This window comes from Neodiprion pinetum, chromosome 2 (assembly GCF_021155775.2).
Source record: "Neodiprion pinetum isolate iyNeoPine1 chromosome 2, iyNeoPine1.2, whole genome shotgun sequence".
In the NCBI taxonomy this organism is placed as follows: Eukaryota; Metazoa; Arthropoda; class Insecta; order Hymenoptera; family Diprionidae; genus Neodiprion; species Neodiprion pinetum.
The window spans coordinates 23,315,214-23,339,839 of record NC_060233.1 but is presented as its reverse complement, the minus strand read 5'-3'; the positions used below and the strand labels follow the sequence as shown (position 1 = coordinate 23,339,839).

General features: G+C 36.0%; 1 protein-coding gene across 3 annotated transcripts; it reads left to right on the top strand.

Moving 5' to 3' along the window:
• Positions 1 to 351: 351 nt before the first annotated feature.
• LOC124211316 (ornithine decarboxylase 2-like) lies at positions 352 to 21,245 on the top strand. Of its 3 annotated transcripts, none has more exons than XM_069133323.1 (7): positions 352 to 692; positions 2,543 to 2,619; positions 4,472 to 4,644; positions 7,631 to 7,928; positions 10,020 to 10,259; positions 11,862 to 11,915; positions 11,999 to 12,038. In XM_069133323.1, the coding sequence occupies exons 1-6, from the start codon at positions 518 to 520 to the stop codon at positions 11,892 to 11,894; spliced, it is 996 nt and encodes a 331-aa protein (XP_068989424.1). In that variant the 5' UTR covers positions 352 to 517; the 3' UTR covers positions 11,895 to 11,915; positions 11,999 to 12,038. The 3 variants fall into 3 exon arrangements, with proteins under 3 accessions (XP_068989424.1, XP_068989425.1, XP_046466222.1); XM_069133324.1 differs by having other exon boundaries at positions 12,002 to 12,018; XM_046610266.2 differs by lacking the exons at positions 11,862 to 11,915; positions 11,999 to 12,038 and adding exons at positions 19,368 to 19,576; positions 19,662 to 21,245 and having other exon boundaries at positions 361 to 692.
• The last annotated feature ends 3,381 nt before the right edge of the window (positions 21,246 to 24,626 follow it).

The following is a 24,626-nucleotide window of genomic DNA, read 5'->3' as shown; positions in this document are numbered from 1 at the left end:
TTTTCATGTATCATATCTATCCTATACTTGATTTTTGACCCATTTCTCATCAAAATTGAATCAGCCGTTTTTACGGAATTCAGCATAGAACATTGATCAATAATCGACGATTTGGCGTGGAATGCTCCATAAGTAAGAGAAGAAACAGCTGAGTACAGAAATGACTATACGCAATAAAAAATCAATAGCTGAAACCAGTTTATAGACTATATTGCTCAAAACTTGATTTTTTCGTCGAGATTTTACGTAATTAACTACTACGACTTCCTGATACGGCGGAAAAAATGAATTTCAACATTCTCGTTATGGATGGAGTGAGGGAAGTTAGTTTCTTCGCCGCCGCTAGGCCATAGGCAGATGCAAACCGAGTTATTTGTTCCGTATTGGCCGAACATAGCGGATATAGTTATTGTCTGAACTACATAGATACACTGTGCGCGTATATTACTTAAACTACAATATTTATAAAGGAATATTCACATTCAACCCGCACGTATTGACAATTCGAGTTTTTAAAATGACGTTCAATGAAGTTCGAGTTATAGACGATATCGAGGACTACTTCACTTACATCGCAGAAATCACGAAAAGCAACGAACAGGAAGATGCCTTTTACGTATTAGACGTAGGGGATGTCGTAGAACAGCACCGAAAATGGTTGTCAACAATACCCAGGGTGGAACCTCACTTCGGTAAATATTTCACTCCAAGAATTCATTCAATATTATATTTACATGGAGTTCAAATGATACCACAGTTTCCTTTTTAAAATTTTCAATTCAGCTCGATACAAGGTGACCCATGTTTATCACTCTATAGGCTATCAATGTATTTCGCGTGAAAATCTGCGACTAAAAACGTTTCTTACTTTTTATAGGAAATTTATCGTTTTGCGAATTACAGTCGTTCGAAATTAACCAATCTCTCAACTCAACTCACCACGGCATGAACGCACACGCACACATGTACGTGAATGTGGTTCTCCAGCCAATTGTCGCACTCTTTTTCTATGAAAAAAGAGAACCGACATATTGATACGATTACACTGGCCAACAATGGTTTTGTTGCTCTTGATATTTGAGTCGTCTTAGAAAGATTCGATGTCAACGACCTTAGGAGTAAGCGTAGTTTTTCGAAATTGGCTCTAGTTATTTATTTTATCGACATTTTCATATATGACTCAAAAAAGCAATGTTTAGGTGAAAAATTCGATTTCTTTTTTTTAATATCTAAAGTTTATCAAAAAAATACTATCAATAACCTTAGTTATGCTTACTTTATTCGGGCAGAAGTATAAAAAATATAAGAAATATAATACTTTGTTGTTCTTGCCATGAAAAAGAGGGCACAACAAGTTTCTTCGAAAGGGGGGGTATTGGGGTGTTCCGAAAAAGAAAAAATTAAAAAATTTCTCTCAAACACGCAGCAAACTTTCGGCAGAGCATCTTATATAGAATATCTCAGCCAAATACGAGCTTTTAATATTGATTTTTTTCCATTTTCCATTTAAATAACAGGTAAAAAAATTTAGGAAAAAATATATCTCATAAACGTCTGACATATAAACCATCTAAACGTACATCTAATAAACTATCTGTATTAACAGATTCTTATAGGAAATTTCACGCTCTATAAAAAACTACTGATATAGAACTTTAACCGTTCAAGAGAAATTCGCCTTTAAACATTGAGTCATCTCGAATACAATACTACAATAACATAAAAACCAGAGCCAATCTAATATAATCATAATTATATTCGTAAGTTTTACGTTCTCAAACACCAGGATTCACAGAAAAAATCAGAGCAACAAAAAAAAGTATTTATTTTGTAGAGCTGTGTTATCAGTACTTGTTATTTTATTTTGAAGCTCGTAATTTCATCATTTCGAACCTAAAAATATTCGAATTTTCTGCAATAAAGTTAAGTGCCCCTTTTTCTTCGCTCGTTCTACAGAATGGGCTGAACAGTATTCTATCGATGAACTGAAAATTTCTTTGTTACGAATAAACGAAATTTGATTGTAAGCCTTTATCAAGCACTCTGCGCATTTTAGATTCTAGTCACATAAATCATCAAACTGAAAATTTCACATTATTCAATCTATCCAATACTCCATCCCCCCTCCTCTACCTCACCTCCCTCTTCTCTCTACCAGCGATCAAGGTTTGAAATTTCTTCAAACTTGAGGAGGCGATGGGTACGAAATTTTTCAAGTCATTTCCAAATATTATTTCGGATTCGCTCAAAAGCCAGCTATGATCTTATGTAATAAAAACAATTGGTCGAGAAATCTAAAATGACCTACTGGTCTCTTTACAACATTCATTAGCAATAAGAAAATTGTTGATAACATCGCCTTACATCCCCCTCTGAACTCTTAACATTTCTGCCCGAAACAATTTACTATGAAACGTATTTTTCCCGAGATATTTGACCACTTCAATTGATTTGAAACAACCTCCATACTGCCGTTTCCTGAATCCCTCAACCTGATTGCCTCGCTGCTGATCGGAATTATAATCTACTTATTTGATTTTAGCAATAAAATGCAACCCTAATGGAACGGTGATAAAGACATTGGCTGCCCTCAATGCTGGTTTCGATTGTGCTTCAAAGGTAAGACGGATTTGGAGAGATATAATTAGAATAAAAAAATGGAGAAAATATTTTTATATTTACTTACTTTCAATTTCCAGTTCACTTATGTTGTATATCACCGCGAACTCCGAGAGCTGAATTAATGGTCTCTGTGTTAACCGATTTCTTCGGACTATTTACCAATTCGAACGATACACAGCACGGTCTTGTATACAGATCTGGGCATCTGATGTAAAAAAAAAAAAACTGCTGCAGCAGTGTCGAGTTAACGCGAGAGTTTGCCGCATTGAACGGTGCTGTTAGGAAAGTCTATTGTAACGTGTGCACAGAGTCATTGAGCGGATTTAGCCGCACCCCCATATTTTCTTTCGAACGTAACCTCTTTCAGTTGCAAATTTTTATTTTGCAACTTGTGCAATCACGAGAAAGTATACAGAGAAACGCTTTTTTCGTATTTATCGTATTTATTTCCTAACCTAAAAATGCTGCAAGAATTATGAAAGTTAAATATGATAAAATGTGGTAGAAAACTTTCTTATAACTTTACGTATGCAATGCGTACAATAAATAGAAGACATTAAAGGACCACTGACTTGAACTCTATGACGCTATATGACATGAGCTGACCGGATATGACGGCACATAACATGACATGACATGACATTCAATTATACTTGACAATTATTCGGTATCATTAAACCGATCTGAACACTGAACAAAAAACAAAGAACACAATTTGAATAAAGTCCGATATACTTCCAATACATTGTCTGTTTGTGTAGTACAAGTTAAATGGGGTCGAAAACCTGGATCGAGACTTCCAATGATCCCCCCCCCCCCCCAAACAGCAATTAGAAGAGTCAAATTGTGGTGTTCAATCAATACAATTTCAAAATTACATTTGCACTTAGCTAGATCAAAATATTTCCGCGGCACGATATCGCTCACCTAATCAACCTTTTAAGTTTCACTGTCTAATCTCGGTACATAATCAAATAGTTACAAGGACTCATTGATGTTTGATATGAATGACAAGCACCTACGGGTTGGAAAGTTTAGTTTTAAATTCCCAAAAACGTAAAGCAATGCTAAATGATCGTACTTGACCTCAATATAGTACTCGTAAACGCTGTCAGAGTGATATTTTCAGTTTTTCAAATATCCCACCCATTTGGACAATCTTAGTATTTCTAAAATAGATTAATAATGTGCTCAACATATCCTCCATGTCACAAAGTAGAATTATTTTTCGTTAAGTGGCTATAAAAAACGGAAAAGTAAAATAAAATACAATTTACCGAAAGTTCAAAAAACTTTGACAATTTTCGAAACTTTAATGCTAATTCCTAGAAAGCTTAGAAGTCTCCCCCACGTCTACCTTGAGTGGTGAAACGAAATAATCTTGTTTTATCAATAATTTTTTTTAATTTTATGAAGGACAACTAGTATTTGATCAGCTTTCGCTTCAAGTAATATTCGCTGCTTCGCATCTTCCATACGAAGGATCACTTGGTTTTACGGACATTGGTTTTTCGCATCGACCGAAACGCAAAACTGCAATCTTGATTTCATCACCGATTGGTACAAATTTTAACCGGATCACTTTGCTTCGCGGGGTCACTTTTCTCTGATCTCTTCTAATCATCACCGGCAATGAACGCTAGTTGAGGATAATAATTTGACGGATATCTAAACAATAATTTCTTAGATATTACCTATAACGGAATTCTCTTTATGCTCTCAGGAACTGTAGCAAGATTGTTACGATGATGTACCTGTAGTATTACGTCGCATCAATCCGATAATCCGACAGTCGACGTAAAAATACTCATGTGTAATCAGGTATTTTTCTGTTTAACATGTGATGCAGGAAGAAATTAGTCAGGTTTTGTCAGCTGGGGTATCAGGTGATCGCATCATCTTTGCCAATACAATGAAACAACATTCGCACATCAAGTACGCTAGGATGGTAGGAGTGACCAATCTTACCGTCGACAGCGAAGAGGAATTGTACAAAATGAAGAACTTGTTTCCCGAGGCAAAGTAAGTATCTGGATTATTGGCCAACGTAACAATAAGATCCCTTACCCAAAATGACGGTATTTGGGGGGGGGGGGCTTGTGTGGTCCAAAATCATACGTCTTTTTTGGAGTTTGTTTTTTAAGAAAGTGGAAACACTTAGAGCAATTTACGTTTGAGAGCTTTATTATTTATAGTTTCAAGAACATTTTAGAATTTCTCCTGCAACATGCCGCCACTTTGTTATCGATTTCAATGAAAAAAATTGTAAAATTTTCTTGAAACTATAAATCATAAAAAATCCAAGCGTTTTGACTTTCTTAACAAAAAAACTCCTAAACATAGGTATGATCTTAGACCGTCCAAGCTGTAACCCCCCTCGCCCATAAGAGGGTGCACTGGTCGATTTCAGCGTTGATGTACGTATCTCCAAATATCGAAGTCTATGTGCACTTGAGGACAATGAATTTGAGACGACTAATTTTTTACACTACACAATTATGTTGGCAACGCAGAGAAACCTACAACACCACAGTGGGCCGAGCGCGAAACAAATTCAATCCCAATAAACATAATATAACCCATGATCGTCGAATCTAACCTTAGAATACCGCGGGGATAATGATTTGTTGGATTGACACTTCATTTTTGACGATTTAACGGTCATGGGTTATATTATGTTTATTGGGATTGAGTTTGTTTCGCGCTCGGCCGACTATGGCGCTGTAGGTCTCTCTATGTTGCCAAAATAATTGTCTAGTGTAAAAAATTAACCGTCTCAGATTCATTGTCCCCAAGTGTACCTCAAACGCAAAAAAAAGAGCTTAACAGCTCCATTCTATTGAGATTCTCACTTTGCAATGCGCCGTCTGGTGTAAAAAAATCAACCAGGCTGACAGCTGACCTTTTGCCGTGTTTTTTCGCGTATCGATAGTACAACAAGTACATGGTTACAATTCATTAATTCAAGTGACATGAGTAATTTGAAACCCCAAGAATAACAATTTGACTCCATTGAAGTTAAAAAATTAGATTATGTGGTGATAAAGTCGTGCCGACAACCAGCCGCTGACATCACGAGGACATTCGTCAATACAAATTTTCACAACAATCTTCCAATACATATTCATTTGAGGCGAAAATAAAGAAATGACACGGATTATATGAAATCGCAATAGTAAATTCGTAGAGTTTATGCAATTTCTTTATTTCTGCGTTAAATGAAAATACATTGGAATATTTTTGTTCGGAATTGCGTATAAAATGGAGCTGTTAAGACCTTTTTTGCGTTTGATATACGTGAATTTCGATATTTGGTGATATATACGACAACGTCAAAATCGACTAGGGCATTCCCTTAATTCTTTTCTACTATCGTAAAAACGTAGTGTGTCACTATAATCGAAGTATCTACCGTAACACAAGTAGCACACTTGTTGCGATGCTGACTATCGTTCAACCAATTGAACACTGCATAACTTCAACATGTACATATATGATAAATTTAACTGAAGAGAGAGCCCTCGTCGAAATTACTGACCTGCAGAATTTTTTTAAATATCTCCGAAAGGGTGCATCCAAATCGTTTGCGCCTGCAACCTTGGATTTTTCTTATTGTTAGAGAATAGGTTTACGTAAAAGCATAAAATCAGTTGATATTAACTAAATTTTACGCCATTTGAAACGTGAAATATGGACGTGGCACTCAAGTCGATTAAAATCTGAGCCTACAAACCTTTCGCTCAAAAAAGAGCATGAGAGCACGATTCTATAAGCGATTCTGAATAGACAGACCCCAAATCATGTGTATTTCGCGCCAAAATGAAGAACCGGCATGATTTCAACGAAATAGTGACAATCAGATGGAGTACCACTAATTACTTTGGGCAAGTAATCACGTCGCAACCACTAATTAGATTGGTAATTCGTAATTATGAGATAAACCGATTCTTATTACATTTATAATTTGTAATTAGATGAAAAATTGTTTCTAATTACATTCGGAATTAGTAATCAGAAGAATATGCGACACTAATTACATCCGCCGTTTGTAGTGACTAGAAAATTCGATACTAATTACATTGGTAACTTGTGATTGAAATTTTTAAATTACAATTGTCATTGGTATTTTTTATTCTTCTAATTACAAATTAAAATTGTGATTAGTGATCTTCTCTTCTTCAATTACAAATGACACTTTTAATTTGTGATTAGAATATAATTAAATAAAAGAATGCCCAACACTGATAGGGACCGAGTGCAAGTGGCCAAATTTGTCCTGATCGACGGGACTTGTACCAAGATTGACGAGTGGTCTGGCGGTTAATTGTTATCTTTTTTTGACAAAACAAATGTTTGTACGAAAAAATGCCTCCTTCCGGTGTGGGAAAAGTAAAGGTTAATTGTTGCGCCAGCAGTTGTTATAATAGTCCTTTCAATACAAATACATCATGTAGAAGCAGATTCCATCATGTTTTGCAGTAAATAATTAACCACAATAGGTGTAACAATATTTTTAATTATAACAAGAACCACAAGCTGGTATAGTTGATTACAATGACTAATGTATATTGCATATTGATGTAAGTTAAATGTACACCATTTTTGTAGAAATTATGTTGGCATTCTTAATGTTGATGACATATTGCATATTGATGGGATGAAAAGTATAACATATATCGCATTGAATAGTTCATGGAAAAGAGGAACTCAGATGTACCTTAATTCACCTTTCTCGGTAAATATTTTTTCTACTCGGCAAGAATGTCCAGTTCTGTCGAGGAGGCGATCTACCTAGGGTTTTCTGTTAGTCATAAACGTTGTTCGGTGTTAAAATGTGTTATTCCTTGGCTACACCCGTATCGGGCAATACCCGTCTTAATATATTGTTGAGGTTAAAAATTGAGAGAACTGAACTCACTGGACATTGATCATAGCCAAGGAAGAAGAAAATATTGTAATTTCTGTACATTCAGTTTCGAAAAATGTATTTTTTTTTCTCCCGCCGCAGCATTATTATCCGTTTCCGGTGTGATGCGGCTGTATCCCAGATAGAACTGGGTTCCAAAAGTGGCTGCGATCCAATCATCGAAGCACCACAGCTAGTAAAAAAAACCAGAGAGCTTGGGCTCAATCTTCATGGGTTCAGTTTCCACGTGGGAAGTGATTGTGGCGAACCTATGGCTTATGGCCGAGGAATCGGTATCGCCCAAAATTTGTTCAAGTATGCGGAGTCACATGGTTTCCAAAATGTAAAGCTACTTGATATTGGAGGAGGATTTCCCGGCGGCGACAAGTCCATCGATGAGGTTCGCATTGAAAATTAAAAATAATTGCATCCAACCTTGACGATTTACTTATTCCTTTGACGCAGCCCCGGTAGGTAGTCAAACTAGTCTCGTTCTATCAATTTGCATATAATGATAATCTCCGAGGTCTCGGCTTACATAAAACATTCCCACTCTAACAATATTATGCTGCCCGTGACTAGTAAGTGAGTAAGTTTATTTGTTCAATCCTTCTTACATCAAATTTTATGAAGGAGTGTAAGTCCTCCTAAGGTGTAGAAGGCATAAGCCAAGCTGAATATCCATATATCAGTTTGTTCAGCTACTGTTTATAATTCAACTTGTAGAAATTGCGTGGTTATATCTCAGAGATTACTAAGTATAGAGAAAGTAATAAAAAGAAAAAATCGAAACATTTTGTTTCACACCGCTTATTGCAAGTAGCAAGGTTTATGAATGCAGCTATTCTAATACTTTCTGATGTTTCGATTAGTTATGGATATAAAAAAGTTTTGATTATAATAAATAATCAACTAATGCAACTTAAATATTTTTTCCTTGTTCTCGGTGACAAAGACAGGTTCCTATTCTATGGAACAGAGTATCAGGGTCGGGGCAACATTCACGAAAATCATTGGCATTAAATTGGAATCTGCCAATAATCTGATAATAATATTGTTATATAATCTAACTTATGCAATGATTTAATTTTTCCAGCTGTGCACTCTAAAATCGAGATAACTGTTTCTCCTTTCTTTACCAAATGTAATATGGTATATTGATAACGAAGTTGAATTTCTACAGTTTAAATCATAGCTGTCTTGAACAAATTTGTTGAGTTTTTCAATAATATCAGGTTTTTCGCTTTTGAAAATTTATGTTGAATTGATACTATCTCCCAGCTCTCTGGCATCAACTTTCTCAAAGAAATAACGTATCACCTGTAAAAACCAATTGTATTTCATGTCGACTTCAGTAAGTGACACAAGATCACGCATTCTAAAGAGTACTAAAGTATCAAGAATAATTGTGAAATGACATATGAAATTTTCTATCGAATGAAGAAATGCCAATCAGATGGAATTGTACATCAGAAACTTCATATTTTAACGCAAAGAAACAATCTCATAAGTTTCAGCGAAATCCATAATCCGGAACGCTGATACTCTCCTTATAAATGTATTCTATCTTTCGGATTGTTCTGAACTGAAATAATGTACAGAAATTGCTGATATATAACCTATCAAGTATGCAAATTAGCAACTCTCAGTCTGATTGCAGGCAACTAGAGGCATGAAACATATTTCATGAGTAACCATAAATCTACCGACTCCCGGCTATGGAATCAGGAGTCGATTGATTTTAGCAATTCAAAAAGCCGAAGCTAAAAGCTTACAGTGTTCTCTTTCGTTTGTGAAAATGTGAAAACTCTTCTCTACGCCTGGTGATCTATAACTGAACCTACTGCAAACTCGAAGAATCTGATATGTAGAATTAGTGGGAATTGACATCACAAACTAATTCACCCAGAATCGTATTATCTCGAACTTGTTCCACAAAAGAAAAAATTAGGCTGATAGATTCTCTGTTATAATCGATACAAATTTATACCACGCATATTTAATATAAATATCTAAAGTCTTGCACTTAAAATTAGTTCCGAACCACAAATTGGACCGAATACATGCATTCATTCGTATAGATGAATATTGATAATGAGTTCCGTGAATAGACTTTAGTAAAAAAGGGAATAAAACTACGTGATTCTTGATGAATTCAATTTCCTCGTTAAACAGGATAGAAATATGGCGTGGTTATTTTTAATTCGTTTTCAATTCATTTTGGTTCACTGGGATTTGTTTTCGACTTAGTATTCGGCCACTCATATCCACTCATGTTCCCTGCCTAAGACCGGGGGTTATTCGCGAAATCTGTGAGTTGACACAATCCCCAAGTCAATCCGCTATAATATAATCTGCGCCCTTCGAAACTCTTCAAGCATCGTATGAATATTTTTCTTCTATTTCTTTTAAGTATTGAAATACACATTCGCTGGGGTGACTGAAACCAACTACCAGCTGTTTAACCACTATTGAAAACAATTGGTTACAGATCGCCAAGATAATCAACGAGGCCTTGGAAGGGGTGGATCCGTCGATAAGAGTAATTAGTGAGCCAGGGAGGTATTACGTAGCCTCAGCATTCACCCTCGCCTCTTTTGTGTTCGGTAAGAAAACCGTTACCGAGGAAGGCAAGATTCGGAACATGTATTGGATAAACGATGGAAACTTTGGATCATTCATCGACCATCTGTTGGCAATCAAGACTTACTCACCGATTGCTTTGAATAAGGTTTGTTGTTAGCCAGAGTTTTGCTTAATCCTATTGTTCAACTCAATGCTGAGAGTAGTTTAATACTCTTGAAACGCTTGTCTTGATCAACATGCCTACGAAGCGACGCGAGCAGTCTGTTATTCCTACGTCGCAAAACTGCACTTGAATAAAATTGGATTTCGTATACCTTCAGATGAAACTTTTTTCATTTGAAGCATAAGAGCGATCGAAGCTATATGTATAGAGCCAAGTGCAAAAGTCTCGATTGCGGGCCGGAGGTACATAGTTGGTGAAGATAGATTCGTAGAAAAACTTCCCCCTTCATCCCTACCCGGAACTACTAACAAGGAACCCTCGGTAGGTCGACCCCTGCAATTTTGGTCTAGTTCACATACGTTCTACTGCATCGAAAACTGAGAGACACGTATATTTTTTTATTTGTTAATAATCGGTCTAGAGGGAACTAATAGAAACATTTCAGTGTTGGTTGCATTCAAATCCATCAAACGCATCAAGAAATCACCCCGTTGGGTGCACATTTTTGGGGGTCGTTTATTACCAAATAAAAAAATGTATTTCTTTATTTCGATGCACTATCACATATATGAACATACCGGGACAATCTCTTGAAACTATACATATAACGCGCATGCGCCAAATAATTTAATCTCATTGGTCGGTGAAATCGCGCCACGGTGATGTTTTCATCTGCTGAGCAAGGCGCCAACGTACCCAAAATGAAACAAAAGCTGTAATTCTCTCGCGCGTAAAGCCGTGGATTGAGGTTATGCTGCTGTTTATTTTTACGTAGCGTGAATTGTCTAAGAAGAATAGTATCGTTCAGCAATACCGTGGTTGATTTCGGAAGATATTCAACCGACGCAATAAAGAATTTAACGAAAAAGCAAATATCAAATGATACAGAAATTGGGTGTTATTTATTGAAAGAAGAAATCTGAAATTCAACGTGAAATGTCATTAACAAGTGGGAGTCTGGACAAACAGAGGTAGGTAAGTAAAAACAATGTTTATTGTGAACAGATTCTTTATTTACATATAATTAAAAATAGATGAATGGTTGAGACCCAGTAGAAGGTATTTCCAGAGTAGATTCGTTACGGTGCAGTGCTCCAGAAGTCAGTAATTAGTGCCGATGAACATGAAATTAATAAAAGAAATGAGCAACAAGGAATAAAGAAATTATTCATCTTAAACACGAAGCTTAGGAGGACAAAGAGTAGCAATTAACAGAAAACGTACCCGACACAATACTCACAAAAACCCTCGCCGACATCATTGATTAGTTGACAAAGTTTTTGCAGCTCCATTGTACAACAATCAGTGTTCCGTTAACAAAGAGGGTTCACCAGATATCCAAGAATAAAAAGAGAAAAAGAACAACAGTTAATATTACAGTGTAAATCATGCTATTAATGAAAAATTAGGAAACAAAACAATAACTTACAAGACAATCGTCCGATAACACTGGGAGACCAATCTCCACTCTTCTGATCACCCCTCGTCTGGCCATTGGTTGCCTTTCAAAAAGTGCTGCCTTTTTTTTGCCTTCAAAAATACCGAAAGATCCTGTTTGATAATAATAGCTTCTAATATTTTCAGGTACGAAATAATTCATTGTCAAAGCGGGACTAAATTTGTCAGGCATGGAAGCATGTAAGTAAATTTCCAATTACGTGATCTTTGACAATGACAATATTTTAACATGGATTCAATGATAAAATTCGTTTTTTTTTCAGCAGGCTCGAAGTTTAAACTTTAATTAACACGAGGAAAATTATGCCTTACCTGATGGTCAAAACGTTTAGGTGGCAAGGATCCTGGTTTCTCGAGCGGTGCAATCATTAGAACCATCGAACCTGGTTGTTTCGTCAGACATCAGGTGCCAGAGTGAATTTTATCAGGCCATCGCCACCTTCTTAACATCAGTTGAGGCAAAATTGAAGAGCGGGATATACTACAGATCATAATGGCTAAATATCCCATCATTTTACTTTGATCGAGCCAATAGCGCTAAGTTTGTTACTTAACCGTTGTTGCCAATTCATTCTACCGAGGAATCATTCTGTGCACCATTGTAATTTAAGCATTATTATTGACCAGCATTGTTTTTCAAACTTTATACCATTTATTTTTACTCTCTTTGGCATTGAATTCAGATAAATAGTTTTTCAAGTCCTCAATTAGATTGTAGGGTTGAATTTTGCTAGGCAAACTGAATCAATCTAAATCTAGAACTGTTGAATAAGTTCAGTTAAAAATGTCTTTAAATTTAATCTTAGTTGACGGTGTCATCTGGCTAGCTAGTTGCACGATAACTTGAAACCAAATTCAATTTTACACTCTTTATAGGGTCCTACGCTAAGACTGAAAGCTTGTGAATCTCCATGTGCCGCAATTATTTCTGCATTTCATGTTAGCATTATCTGGAGCAAAAAAAATCCCATTTTGAGATTGAAAATGGAACCTGAAACACAGAGTTATTCAATAGCACGAATTGAAAACCAAGAATTTTATAATGGTTTCTGCAACAAAGGGACTCTTTCCAAATATCCTTGTTAGAAGGTGATGTTCGGAGGACTATGAACAAGATATTGTATCGGATTACATTATTTGGAAAAAAATCTTCATAAACTTTGTTAAAAATTAGATATTCATTTATTTTGATGGAACAAGGGACACAATCTTTACATTACTTTAAAATTGACATCACTCTAAAACATGATTGTCCTTGAAGCTAATTGTGACATCGAGGCGCATTTTGAGAAACCTGATTTTCAATTTGTGTCACAGGATGTGATTTACGTTCCTGAGTTCTACGCTTTCGATTAGATTTTCTTTGTTTCAAACCGCACTAACATGAAATACAGAAATCATTTTAATAAATCTAATATCACTTGAATTTTCAATTTGAGTATTAGGTTCCCTTCATTTATTTAATCGAACATCATTGAAAATTTGCGAAATAAATTCTGATCATCATTCGGAAATTTTAAATAGTAGTAGCAATAATTTGTTAATCGGAAAAAATACATTGACTATCGACTATTCGTAAATTTTGTTGAACTATTTTCAAGAAAAAAAAGATTCACAGTTCCGTTACAGATAGTGAGATATTTAAATTTCTTGAATGCTCGGTTTAATGTCTCATTTTCGAAAGTGATAAAATTCAATATTACCGCCTGAAATCACAAAAGAGTGAGAAAGTTGCTTAGTTGCTTGAAAGTGGCGATGATCTTTGTACGTCTGACAAATTGAATGGGCAGATAACAGTGAATATCAGAGATGTAATTATTTTAGCCGTATCACCTGTTGATAGATAAAAATTCCATTGTTATTTCTAATGTACGAAATAATAAAAATGATTAAATAAAGTGTTCGCACCTACCTGCTGCGTTTCTTCCAAGCACCCAACATTTAAACAGATTTCTCATTTTAGTCGAATAAAGCCAATTTTCAAAGAGCATTAGCATCAACTTTCCGAGTCACTACCTCGACTGTTTGAGATTCTAACCTCAAAAATTCGTATGAACTACAACGCCGCCAGAAACAGAGTTTGACATCTGAAACTCGGAGTGGCTAACCTGCCCGAGCAGCCGATAAAACTCGCGCATGCGCATTATATGTATAGTTTCAAGAGATTGTCCCGGTATAAACATACAGATAATTGCATACATTCAACGGGATAATTGGTCGGCTATATGTATAGATTTATTTTGTTGACACATTAAATAAAGTGTCCGTCACCGAATATACAGTTGTCAGTTGACGAAATATTACTACACATTATATTGATTTATGAATTCAAAATTTTGGACAATTAACAATGAAACGTAATATATGCTCATCTTTTAGAAGCGTCGTTTGTTGCAGTTGAATTGTCTCAAGTTTAGTGACAGTCATCAGTATTTGCAATCGTATTAATCAGTTTTCAAAATTTACAATTATCAGCAGAATAGATTATAAATAAATTCGCCAACAGGGTTCAAAGAAAGAAGAATGAACAACGTCGTAACAAAATAATATATCAAACAATACGTTCTAGTTCTGAGTCGTACACTAGCTAGTTATGTGTTCACTCTTCGACAAATACTAAACGACTGACTTCTCGACATGGTGTTAGCACAGCTTCACTCGTCACAAGCGCTGCATGTATGGTAACACTTTTTTCGGCGAAACGGTTATAAGGATTATTTAACGCACACGTTGGTGTGTTTTGTGTTCTGATTTTCCCGGAAAACCAACTCAGAACCTACGTTAAACTAAGCTAATTAATTAAGTGGACTTCTCTTCTTTTCTCTCTTATCTATGTAACGTGCTGTGACACGAGTAACGAATACCGTCAATAAGAACAACTACCACAACATGTCACCAACGCAGATCACTACCGCCACGTGGTACGACGAGGCGCATTTCCGCCGTAGAACCTGGGACATGTGCGAAAAAGCACCGAGGCTCAAACGGTCGCCCTGGCGGATAGAACACCAATCCCATGGAAGAATAAATGCCTCTCTTGACTCCGCGTACAGTGTCAGGGTCTGAAACCATGACCCGACATCCAAAGGCAGAAGACTTCTCGGCCGGGTGCAGAATTTCGAAAACATACCGCACTGTCGCTCGATGCCGAGGTGATGGCGTACAGCCGTGCGTTAAAACATCATAGCAGCCTCCTGTCACCGAAGACTTACCGGCTTGGTAACGGACTACTAAACCACCTACTTCTTGGCGATGCAGAAGGTTCATAAGTTTAGCACCCGAAGTTAATATACTCGACTGAAAGTAGTTTAGATTGTTTGCGCGTTCACTCGTTTATAAGAAAAATGCAAATAAAGTTAGGGTTTTGAATTTCAGCACCCGGTGTTCATTCTAGTTTTTTAAAACTTGTTGTGATATTTTTCTGGTTTGGGCGATGCGCAAATCACGTGAACGATTTTAAGTGATTGAAACGCACTATTTCCGCTATTTACAATATTGGTTTAGGTCTATCCGGTTGCAATCTGGAACACACGGAATTGAACCGCTCTCGGCGCATGCGCAATAATTTATTCTGGTGGCTAACATTGTAAATTAGAAAAAATAATTCTTTTACTGGTAATTTTGATATTTTTTGCCTAATTACTTCACGGTGCTGATTGCGCAAACGACGCGCAAACGATTGACACGACATGTGTCTGAAATTCAATTAGTCTTTCGCACAATACCATTTTCAAAAACCGGGTGCTGAAATTCAGCAACCTAACTTTATTTGTATTTTTCTTAAAAACGAGTGAACGCGCAAACGAGAGCGAGTGATATTTTTCATATTCAAATCACGCGCAAACGATCTAAACTACTTTCAGTCGATTATATTGACTTCGGGTGATAACTTTATGAACCTCAACGCAGATAGTCAGCGGGTAGCAACGTGAGGTTAAACTGTTTTGGCGGACTGCATCGTAAGAATGAATCAGAAGCATAAACTATCATTGTGATGACAATCTGTCCTCGTGGACGACGAGTGCCTAGAATCAGCGCTGGCACTAGGTCACGGCAGGCCCCGTGCAAGCCTTGAAAATCAGGCCCCCTGCAAAAATTTTGGACTATTCAAAACTCAAAATGCAAGCGTGCGAGATTTTTTGTTTGCAAAAGTTGGAAGAATATCTGCAAAATCTAACTTGCTGCTACTTTCAAATTGTGATGGGGATCATTCGCTCACACGCCGGGCGAGGCAGCCACAGGGCCCCGAGCAGCCGCCTAGTCCGCCCTTGCATGGCGCCGGCGCTGCCTAGAATTAAACAAATAGAAGCGTATCCGCAGCGCTCCGAGGTGGGGACAAGTTTTCGTGCAGTCAGTGTCACTTACCTTGCCGTGGTCGCAATCAGTACTAAAGAGGTTAACTAGGAATTGGTAGCTTGAAATTCGAATTTACAGTAGGGAATACTTTTTCACGTATTATAAAATTATTACTGTAAAAAGGTAATTAAATAGATGATTCAATTAGACTAGTGTACAAATATTTGATGTCCTATAGACAATATGTTTGTCGCGAATTTGCTAAATTTCGGGTATTGAGCTCAATGTTTTCATGTATGAAATACATGTTTTACATTTTTTGGAAATCTATGCCGCACAGATGTTACATCGGAATAATTTAAGACACAGCACTTTGCTTTTAGAGCCATATTTTTTTACAAACAATTCAAATCAATTTTTATATCAGACCTATCAGTGCGAATGCCTTGAATCCACATTCATTGTCATTTGTGAAATGTAACAAAATGTAAGATGGCGGCAAAGTCACCAGTGCATCGCGAATTTCCCGCGACTGTAGTGCTAAAAGGCCTGCCGTGGTTGAAAGCAGTACTAAACAGGGAACCAGTCGGCCTATGGCAGATTCCAGGCCCTGGACGAGTGCCCTGGAGATCGAGGACCTGACCACCCGCTTATTTCCAGACAGCCAGCTAACGCTTGGGACACAAACTAATTCGTAGTACAGAGTCGGAGTCATGACACGTACAAAATGATGCACGCGCAGTGCTCGCACACATAGCACCGACCAATCAGACACGCTCCACACACTCACGTGCCACGACAGGTTTCGCACACTTAATCTTTGTGTTTATCGTTACAATATTACAATTCAAGAGGATCCGGTGCATTCCTTGGGGTGAAACCTATTATAAAAACATTCGACATATAAAAATTCTGTACATCGTGAGGAACGCACCAAGGCACTTTTGCCGTAGACACATTTCTGGGTGTGTGAAACATTCACACACAAGACAACATGTCTTGCATTACAAGTAGACGTGAGGTGATTCAAGTACACGCCTTGATTCATAATCAATTGCAGCATTAGAGAAACTGATTCGGTATGCATGGTTTGCTGAAAAACTGTCAACGGATGGCGCAATTTTTTGCATTTTTCAGTGACGTTGCTTTTACAGAAAACATTCACACCGAGAAATGTGACTGCGGCAACAGTGCCTTCGTGCGTTGTTCATGATGTACAAAATTCTTATTTTTCGCATGTTTTCGTAATAGGTATCACCCCGAAGAATGCACCGAATCCTCTTGAATTATAATATTGTAATGATAAGCACAAGGATTAAGCGTCTTTCTATCATACATTTGTTATTTCCAATTATTTTTAAATCTAATACCCAGCAGCATATTTTGGAACAACGGACAATTGCTTCGAAATAATGAACTGTAGTTCAAATATACCGCCCTTGTATCTATCAATAAAATGAGAAACATTCGTAAAGCATACTTTGATGAAGAAATGAAAAAAAAAAAGAAAAAATTTGTCGGGACTTTGACACGACGCGCAAAAACTCGAGCCACTTTAGCACAGCGCGTGCGAGCAGACTCATGAAGTGGCGTCGAAACTTTAACCGTTATTTTCTCGGAAACGGTCGAGTGTTTACGGATAAGCCAAAATACATGTTCGTTTATTTTCATCACTCTTTCACTCTGCGAAGTGTCGTGCAAATCCGTGATTATAATTGGCGGGTTCTCCTCCTAAGTTTTGTCAAAAGCAAATGACTTGTTAAATTTACGTCCATCATATTGGTTCCACAATTTTGAATTTTCGAATTTCGAGTTCAGATTCGTAATCAGCGACCCTAAAAGCCTATGTTTACAGAATTTGAAGTGAATCGCACGTAAGGAAGAATGTATGCATGAAAGAGTTAAGTAAGAATTGTTACCTTAATTTTCTTACCTTTTCTTCGTAAGTTTAGCACTTGATCTTGTGATTTTCTCTTACCTTATCTCTATTTTCTCATCTGTATGGCATTTCTTCGGCCTGATTTGTCAGTCTCTCTATATCTAATATCGCAATTTCTTACTCAATATCGCATTATCTTGTCTAATGCCGTAATTTTTCTTAACGTGTCTCACGCTTACAATTTTCTCTCTTACATTGTTTACAATTATGTTACATAGTATTTTTGTGTTTCGTAATTATCTTTATCATACCGTATTTAATGTGAATACCTTGATTTATCGTTAATATCTTGTCTATAATAATTGAGTTGGTCAAGTCCTGGAACATCGGAAACCCTAAATATCGCAACCGTGGACGTTCTGTAAAAATGTCGTAGAGAATAACTATATTAGCGCTTATTTTCTATTCTATCGTTAATTCTCTATAATTACTTCTCGAATAATCGCACAAGCCGATTCCCTACCGCCAAAGTACCGCAACATAGGTTTCTATGTAAAGTAAATTGTCGTTAATAATAAGTTTATTAGATCTAGGACATACCGCATCGTTTATCACCCAATATTTTAATTCTCAGCTCACAATTCATGCCGCAAAAAGTATTCGCGAATGCTCGTTGATACCGTTAACTTTCCTCAACAACAATTGAATTAGACTATCAAAATAATATCGTCAATTACGCAAGAATTAATTTGTTATCCGAATTCTGGCATTTTTACTATTCCGTTCATTAATTATATTATAGAATGGTTATAAAATAACACGTACTGTTTAAGTTTAACTTTATCACTTATCACACCTGTTATCAATCTCGTTTTCTTTTAATTATCGTCCGTGGAAATTGTAATTTTTTGACCTTTAATAATTCTCGCTGGTTGTATTAATTTTCTCTATTATAAATAATTTCTCAGATTTTTATTGCATGCCAGTCATTCATTGTTGATTATCGTAAGCCTGCTGATTGTTGATTGTCGAATAATATTATCGCACTAATGTCTGTTCTTTTGTTTGTCTCATTATGTTGTCTTGCTGAATTATTCAACTTTTCTTCTCTGAGTGATTCGATACTATTAACGTAATACTTGCTTTTCTTTTGTATTCTTTCTGGCTACCCCCCACCCCTCTACCAGTATCTTGGTAGTCTGAGTTAGTTGTGCAGAACCGTCGTAAGGTTTGTTTTACCGTTTCTCTGATCTCTTCTCTTTTCTAAAAATTGACGCAGTCGTGTCTGGCGCCTAACGCTACAATTTCTCTTGCCATAACGAACTTGCACCATAAAGAAACGGATTAATTGCCCTTACCTTATCTTACCGTATCGTAATATAATTAAAATGTTACAGTATGTATGTCACAACGATATTCAAATTCTTACAAGTTTAATGGTATTTTTTTCCTTATAGCCGGTGTGCGAAAAGAAGTATCTGTCAACCATTTGGGGACCAACGCTCGACCCTTATGACTGCGTTATTCGTGATCATTGGTTTCCCGAACTTGAAATCGGTGATTGGTTAGTATGGCCTAACATGGGTGCCTACACTCTTTCTTTGGCGGGAACCTTTAACGGAATCCTTCCACCAGCTGTATTTCCCTTCATCAAGAGGGAAGCGTTGTGAGTTTGTCTGCAAATATACCATTACAACTATTAGCACGTAGCGCCAGGATAAGCACTAATTTCAATAAATATGATTTCACAGGAAATCGTTAGACTTGGAACAAAAAATGCATCCGAAAATTAAATCTCTTTTCGGAACTGAAGAGAACCACTGGGATCAACAATCAAAAAGTACGTCAGTAACAATAATCCAATGATGGAGGCCAAGTCTCTGTAGATTATATGGAAACGAAACACCGTTATACTAGCCCGCCAGTAGCCAATCCAAATGTGCATTCGTAATATACTGTAGCTCTCGCTAGAATTACGAAAGAAAATGTGGATAGTTGAGCTTGTGTAACAAATAAGTAGTGAAAATTAAAATGTTGAGAAAATTATGTTTATTGCTAAACGCGGTGTTATTTGTTTAAAGTCTGAAACAAGACTGTTTTTACAAGAATTCTAGTCGACACAGCAACCTTATTAATTTCAACAGATAAGACGTTTACAAACTTCTTTTATCTTTGATGGCTACTAGATCATTAGAAAGGGGGGTAAGACGGGTGATTTCACCCTTGGTAATAATACCATAACGGGTTATCGTAGAGCACTTACAACTTCTTGCAACAACATGGCAGCCGCATCTTGCAAAGTAATTTTCGCAAGACCTCTTCGTAGAGCTACTTCGGTAAAAATCTTCTTACGTTTGATTTCTAGCGTTACGAACCCTACTGTCTATTTCTTTATTGTGTGCGTATTTTATTTGGCGAATAGATCAGCGATTTTCAATATATGCGTAGTGATTCTTTACCCCAGGATGATGATAAATTGGTAATTCTTGGATATGAAGGTCAAAAAATTGAATAAAGTGATATTTGTTTACGTCTCGACCCGAGTTGGGGCCCTCCCCAGAACGAAATATTTATTATAGTCTGTTGTACAAAAAAAACGGAAAAACTCTAAAGAAAAATTCTTAGTTAATTATTGCCTGGATTAATACATCACCGTTACAGCATCTGGTGTGCCTGCGCACTATCCCACAAAGGGTCGCCCTTGTGTAATTGATTTCTATTTAACTAAAAACTTCTGTACTTACTCGTAGCCAGTAGGCAAAAGCACATTATCCTCCGATCCAGTTTCCATGGTTACAAATACAAAAATCGATATTACGGATGAAAAACCCATTAATGATTTTAAAAATACCATTTGGTGGAATTTTCGATCATATCTATACAGTAGAACCTCGATTATTCAAACCAATTGGGACCGAGACTGGTTCGGATAATCAAAAGTTCGGATAATCGAATCGTGGGTTTTTTGAGACGAGATCATAAACAAGACCTTTTTACATAAAAACAGTACATACATATGTATTAAAATTTAGCATACATGTTAACGTTGAAATACACACACACACACACGTATATAAATTCCCTCAAAATTTAAGCTCTTAATATTAATATTAAATACTCTCCCAGAACCTGAGAAGATGTCTCATTTCAATTACATTTAAAATTTAATTTTTTTTTTAAATTTCTATAACTCGGCGGCATTTTGTGCTATCATATCGCCCGAATTTGGAAATTACTCAGGATTAAGCGTTCTACAAAAGTGCCCATTACGACTTAACTGTAACTCACACCGGTGAGGCAGTGTAGATCACTAAAGTCAAATTTTGTAGAAATTTCTTGTTTTTTTGTTGTTATTTTATTGATGGCTCAACCTATAATCCAGGTTCTACTGTATAGCAAAATTAACCTGCTATTTTGTATCAAATGCAGCTCAGACGGGGAAGCTAAAGTTAAGGAATTTACGGATATAATTCAGGGGACTGTTATGCTGCATATCCCTGTAAGGAGTAATGGGATCAAGCAAAAGTTGCCGACTGATATCAAAGCGCTAATGACAGTTAAAATTATATCTCGCAGAAAAAAACAAAATCCCCGTAGTATAAGTAACGATAGAAAATTCGATAGTATCCAGAAAATTGTAAATAATAGAATAAGAGAGTGGAATAATGAGAAATGGAATAATGCTATCAGTAAATGTAGTGATAATGAGGGCTCGCTTTGGAAATTGGTCAAACGTTATAGGCGTAGACCAACGGTTATTCCACCTCTGATGGTAAACGGTAACTTTGCTTATTGTGACAAGGATAAGATCGACGCATTCATACATCAATTGGGCGCGAAGGCAAATTCTAATAATATTCGTCATTACGCTACACATATCAAACTAGTGGGCAAGACTATCAAAAATTATTTTAAAAACACTAATATTAGTACATAAACAGTCAAATTGACTACCCCTCGGACAGTATCTGACGAGTTGGTAACCTTGAAAAACACGAAAGCTCATGGTTTTGACGGATTAACTAGCATTGTGTTAAAAAATCTGAGCCGAAAAGCTATTATTATGCTTGCGAAAATTATCAATGGTATTCTACTAACAGGCACTTACCCGTCGGGATGGAAAGTTGCCAAAGTCGTACCAAACCAAATAAAAGGAGAACCTTCCAGCGAGCTATCGACCTATAAGTCTGCTACCTTGTTTGAGTAAGCTTACCGAATAAATTATCAAGAATAGAACTAACCAGCACCTCTAGGAAAAGGATATTATTGTGAACGAACCATGCGGTTTTCGTAGTAAGCATAGCACAGTCGATCAACTTGCCAGATTCATAAACGATGTCACAACCGATTATAATACTATAAAATACACCGGTACAATTTTTCGTGGCCTAGCTAAAGCATTCGACAATGTCTGGCACGATGGACTGGTCTATAAAATGATTAACTTGATCTCCCGATTACTTGATACTAATGGTAAATTCGTTCTTAAGGGACGAAGATATGATTGTACACATAGAATCTGTATTGGCGTATCCCAAGGCTCGATCCTTGAACCATTTCTGTTTTTTATCTACATTAATAATCCACCTTCCTTAAAGGATATCAAGAGAGAACTTTTTACCCACTCGTATAGAATTGATACTATCTGTAATAGATTGCAAAATGCAGCTGTTAAAAACGTAAGATAATTCGAAAAATGGAAAATTGCAATGAAAAGTGGAAAAATAAAAGCTATTATTTTTGGCAAGTGCAAGCTAAACATAAATAATAATATTTGTATAAAAGGTAGCTAAATTGAATGATCAAATACTGTTAAATATCTTGGTGTTAATTTGGACCCTAAGTTAACTTTCATCAACCATATTAATGTAATAATACAACGTGGCAGTGGGATGCTAATAGCATTTTGTCCATTATTGCATAGGAAATCCAAGCAAAGTGTAATCAATGAACTTAATATTTACAAAACTATTGTCAGGTCAATAGTTACTTATGTCTGCCCAGATTGAAGTTTTACGTCCATGTCAAACTTCAAAAAATTATAAATTCTATAGAATAAATTTCTGAGGTTGATAGAAAATTTTAGAATGTTCGCGCCAATTCACGAAATGCATGATGAATTAAATGTAGAAATGATACATAATTATATTAAAACTTGGGCCACTAGAAATTTTGAAAGAATATCTGATCATACGAATGTGTTACTAAGGAATATACCACATGAATCACTCAAGGGTAGGCATAAACAAATAATGTATATTGTGCATAGTAATCAAATTGTTGTACCTACAACACTATTCGTGTAAATTGGTATATCTTGTTCGTTTTTTCAGTAACATTAATATGTTAATCTAAATATTAAATTAATGCAATTTACTTCTAACCTTACATGCTCTGCATGTATACATTTTTGGTTTTTACAAGTATGAATCATATACTTGGTGAACCAATTCATCATTAACTGTATTATCTTGTAAATATCCATTTGCCTCAATAAAACACTCAATAAATAAAATATGATTCGCCGACCAATGAAAAATAACTATGAGGATAGTGCTCCAAATGAGATGGGATTGTTGCCGGATATTTCTATTAATATTATCAGGATTTTTACGAATCTCAAAGGCTTCTCTATATTACCGAGGAAAATACTGTTTTGAGTTTGCAGTCGAGGAAGTTTTGTCGAAAAGAATTCTGTGGCCTGTTTCCAATTGGTGTACCGCCAAATATGAGCTGGTAATATGTTTCAGCATATATTCTTTGATATGAGAAAATTATTTCCCAAATTGAAACCTCCGTCCTTGGACTCCCAAATGAAAAATTCCATCAAAGTTTGAATAAAAAAATTGGAATCTCGATCTTTGTGTGTACCACGTCTGGTACCTGCATGTAAAAGTCTAAGAGGTATCGATTTATCTGTCAGTACCACTCGTAGTATACCTATATGATATTCCATCTGTGGGCACGACTTGCTACTGCCACAGCTCATACACGGGGGGCAAGGATTATTTGAGTCAAGTGATATTTTTTTTTGATTTAACTAAATGCTATAGTCTAATGCAGCGAACACAATACTTACTTGATTCAAAGAAGTACTTTGGTTGGACAAAAAACTTGGGACAACTTAATATAGAATTGAATCAAGCCTATCATCAATCAATCAATCATATTGACTATAAATTTGACGATAGCATTTAGTTGAATCAACCAAATATCGCTTGTCTCAAATAATTTTTTTCCTTCGTGTGGTGGAGATAATATTGATATTATAATAACGTTGAAAGCCCCAAAGATTCAATTCAATCCACGCAAATATTATCAAAAGAAATTAGATCTGTGCGTTGAGAAAAAAAAAAGAGCATCTTTGCGAAAAGCGTTTAATTCCTTTTGAGTACCATGATTATTACTACGATTTATTACATTGATAAGTCCAAGCTCCAGCAGATTATATAAAATTAAAATATAACATTAACTGTATGTATATGTGTCCACTTTACGTCTTATTTTCTGATAAGATTTATTTTTCGTAATTTTGAATAACGTATTCAAAATAATTAACTTTTTTATTTTCTATAACGGAGCAGTTCAATCTCGAATTTTAATTATAATTTATTAATTGTATTTTACGTGAAAAATTGTATCCATTATGTACAATATTGAAAAATAAGGTTCATTATTTATCACTTGTAAAACATGTTTAGTTATGTCAGTTTTAT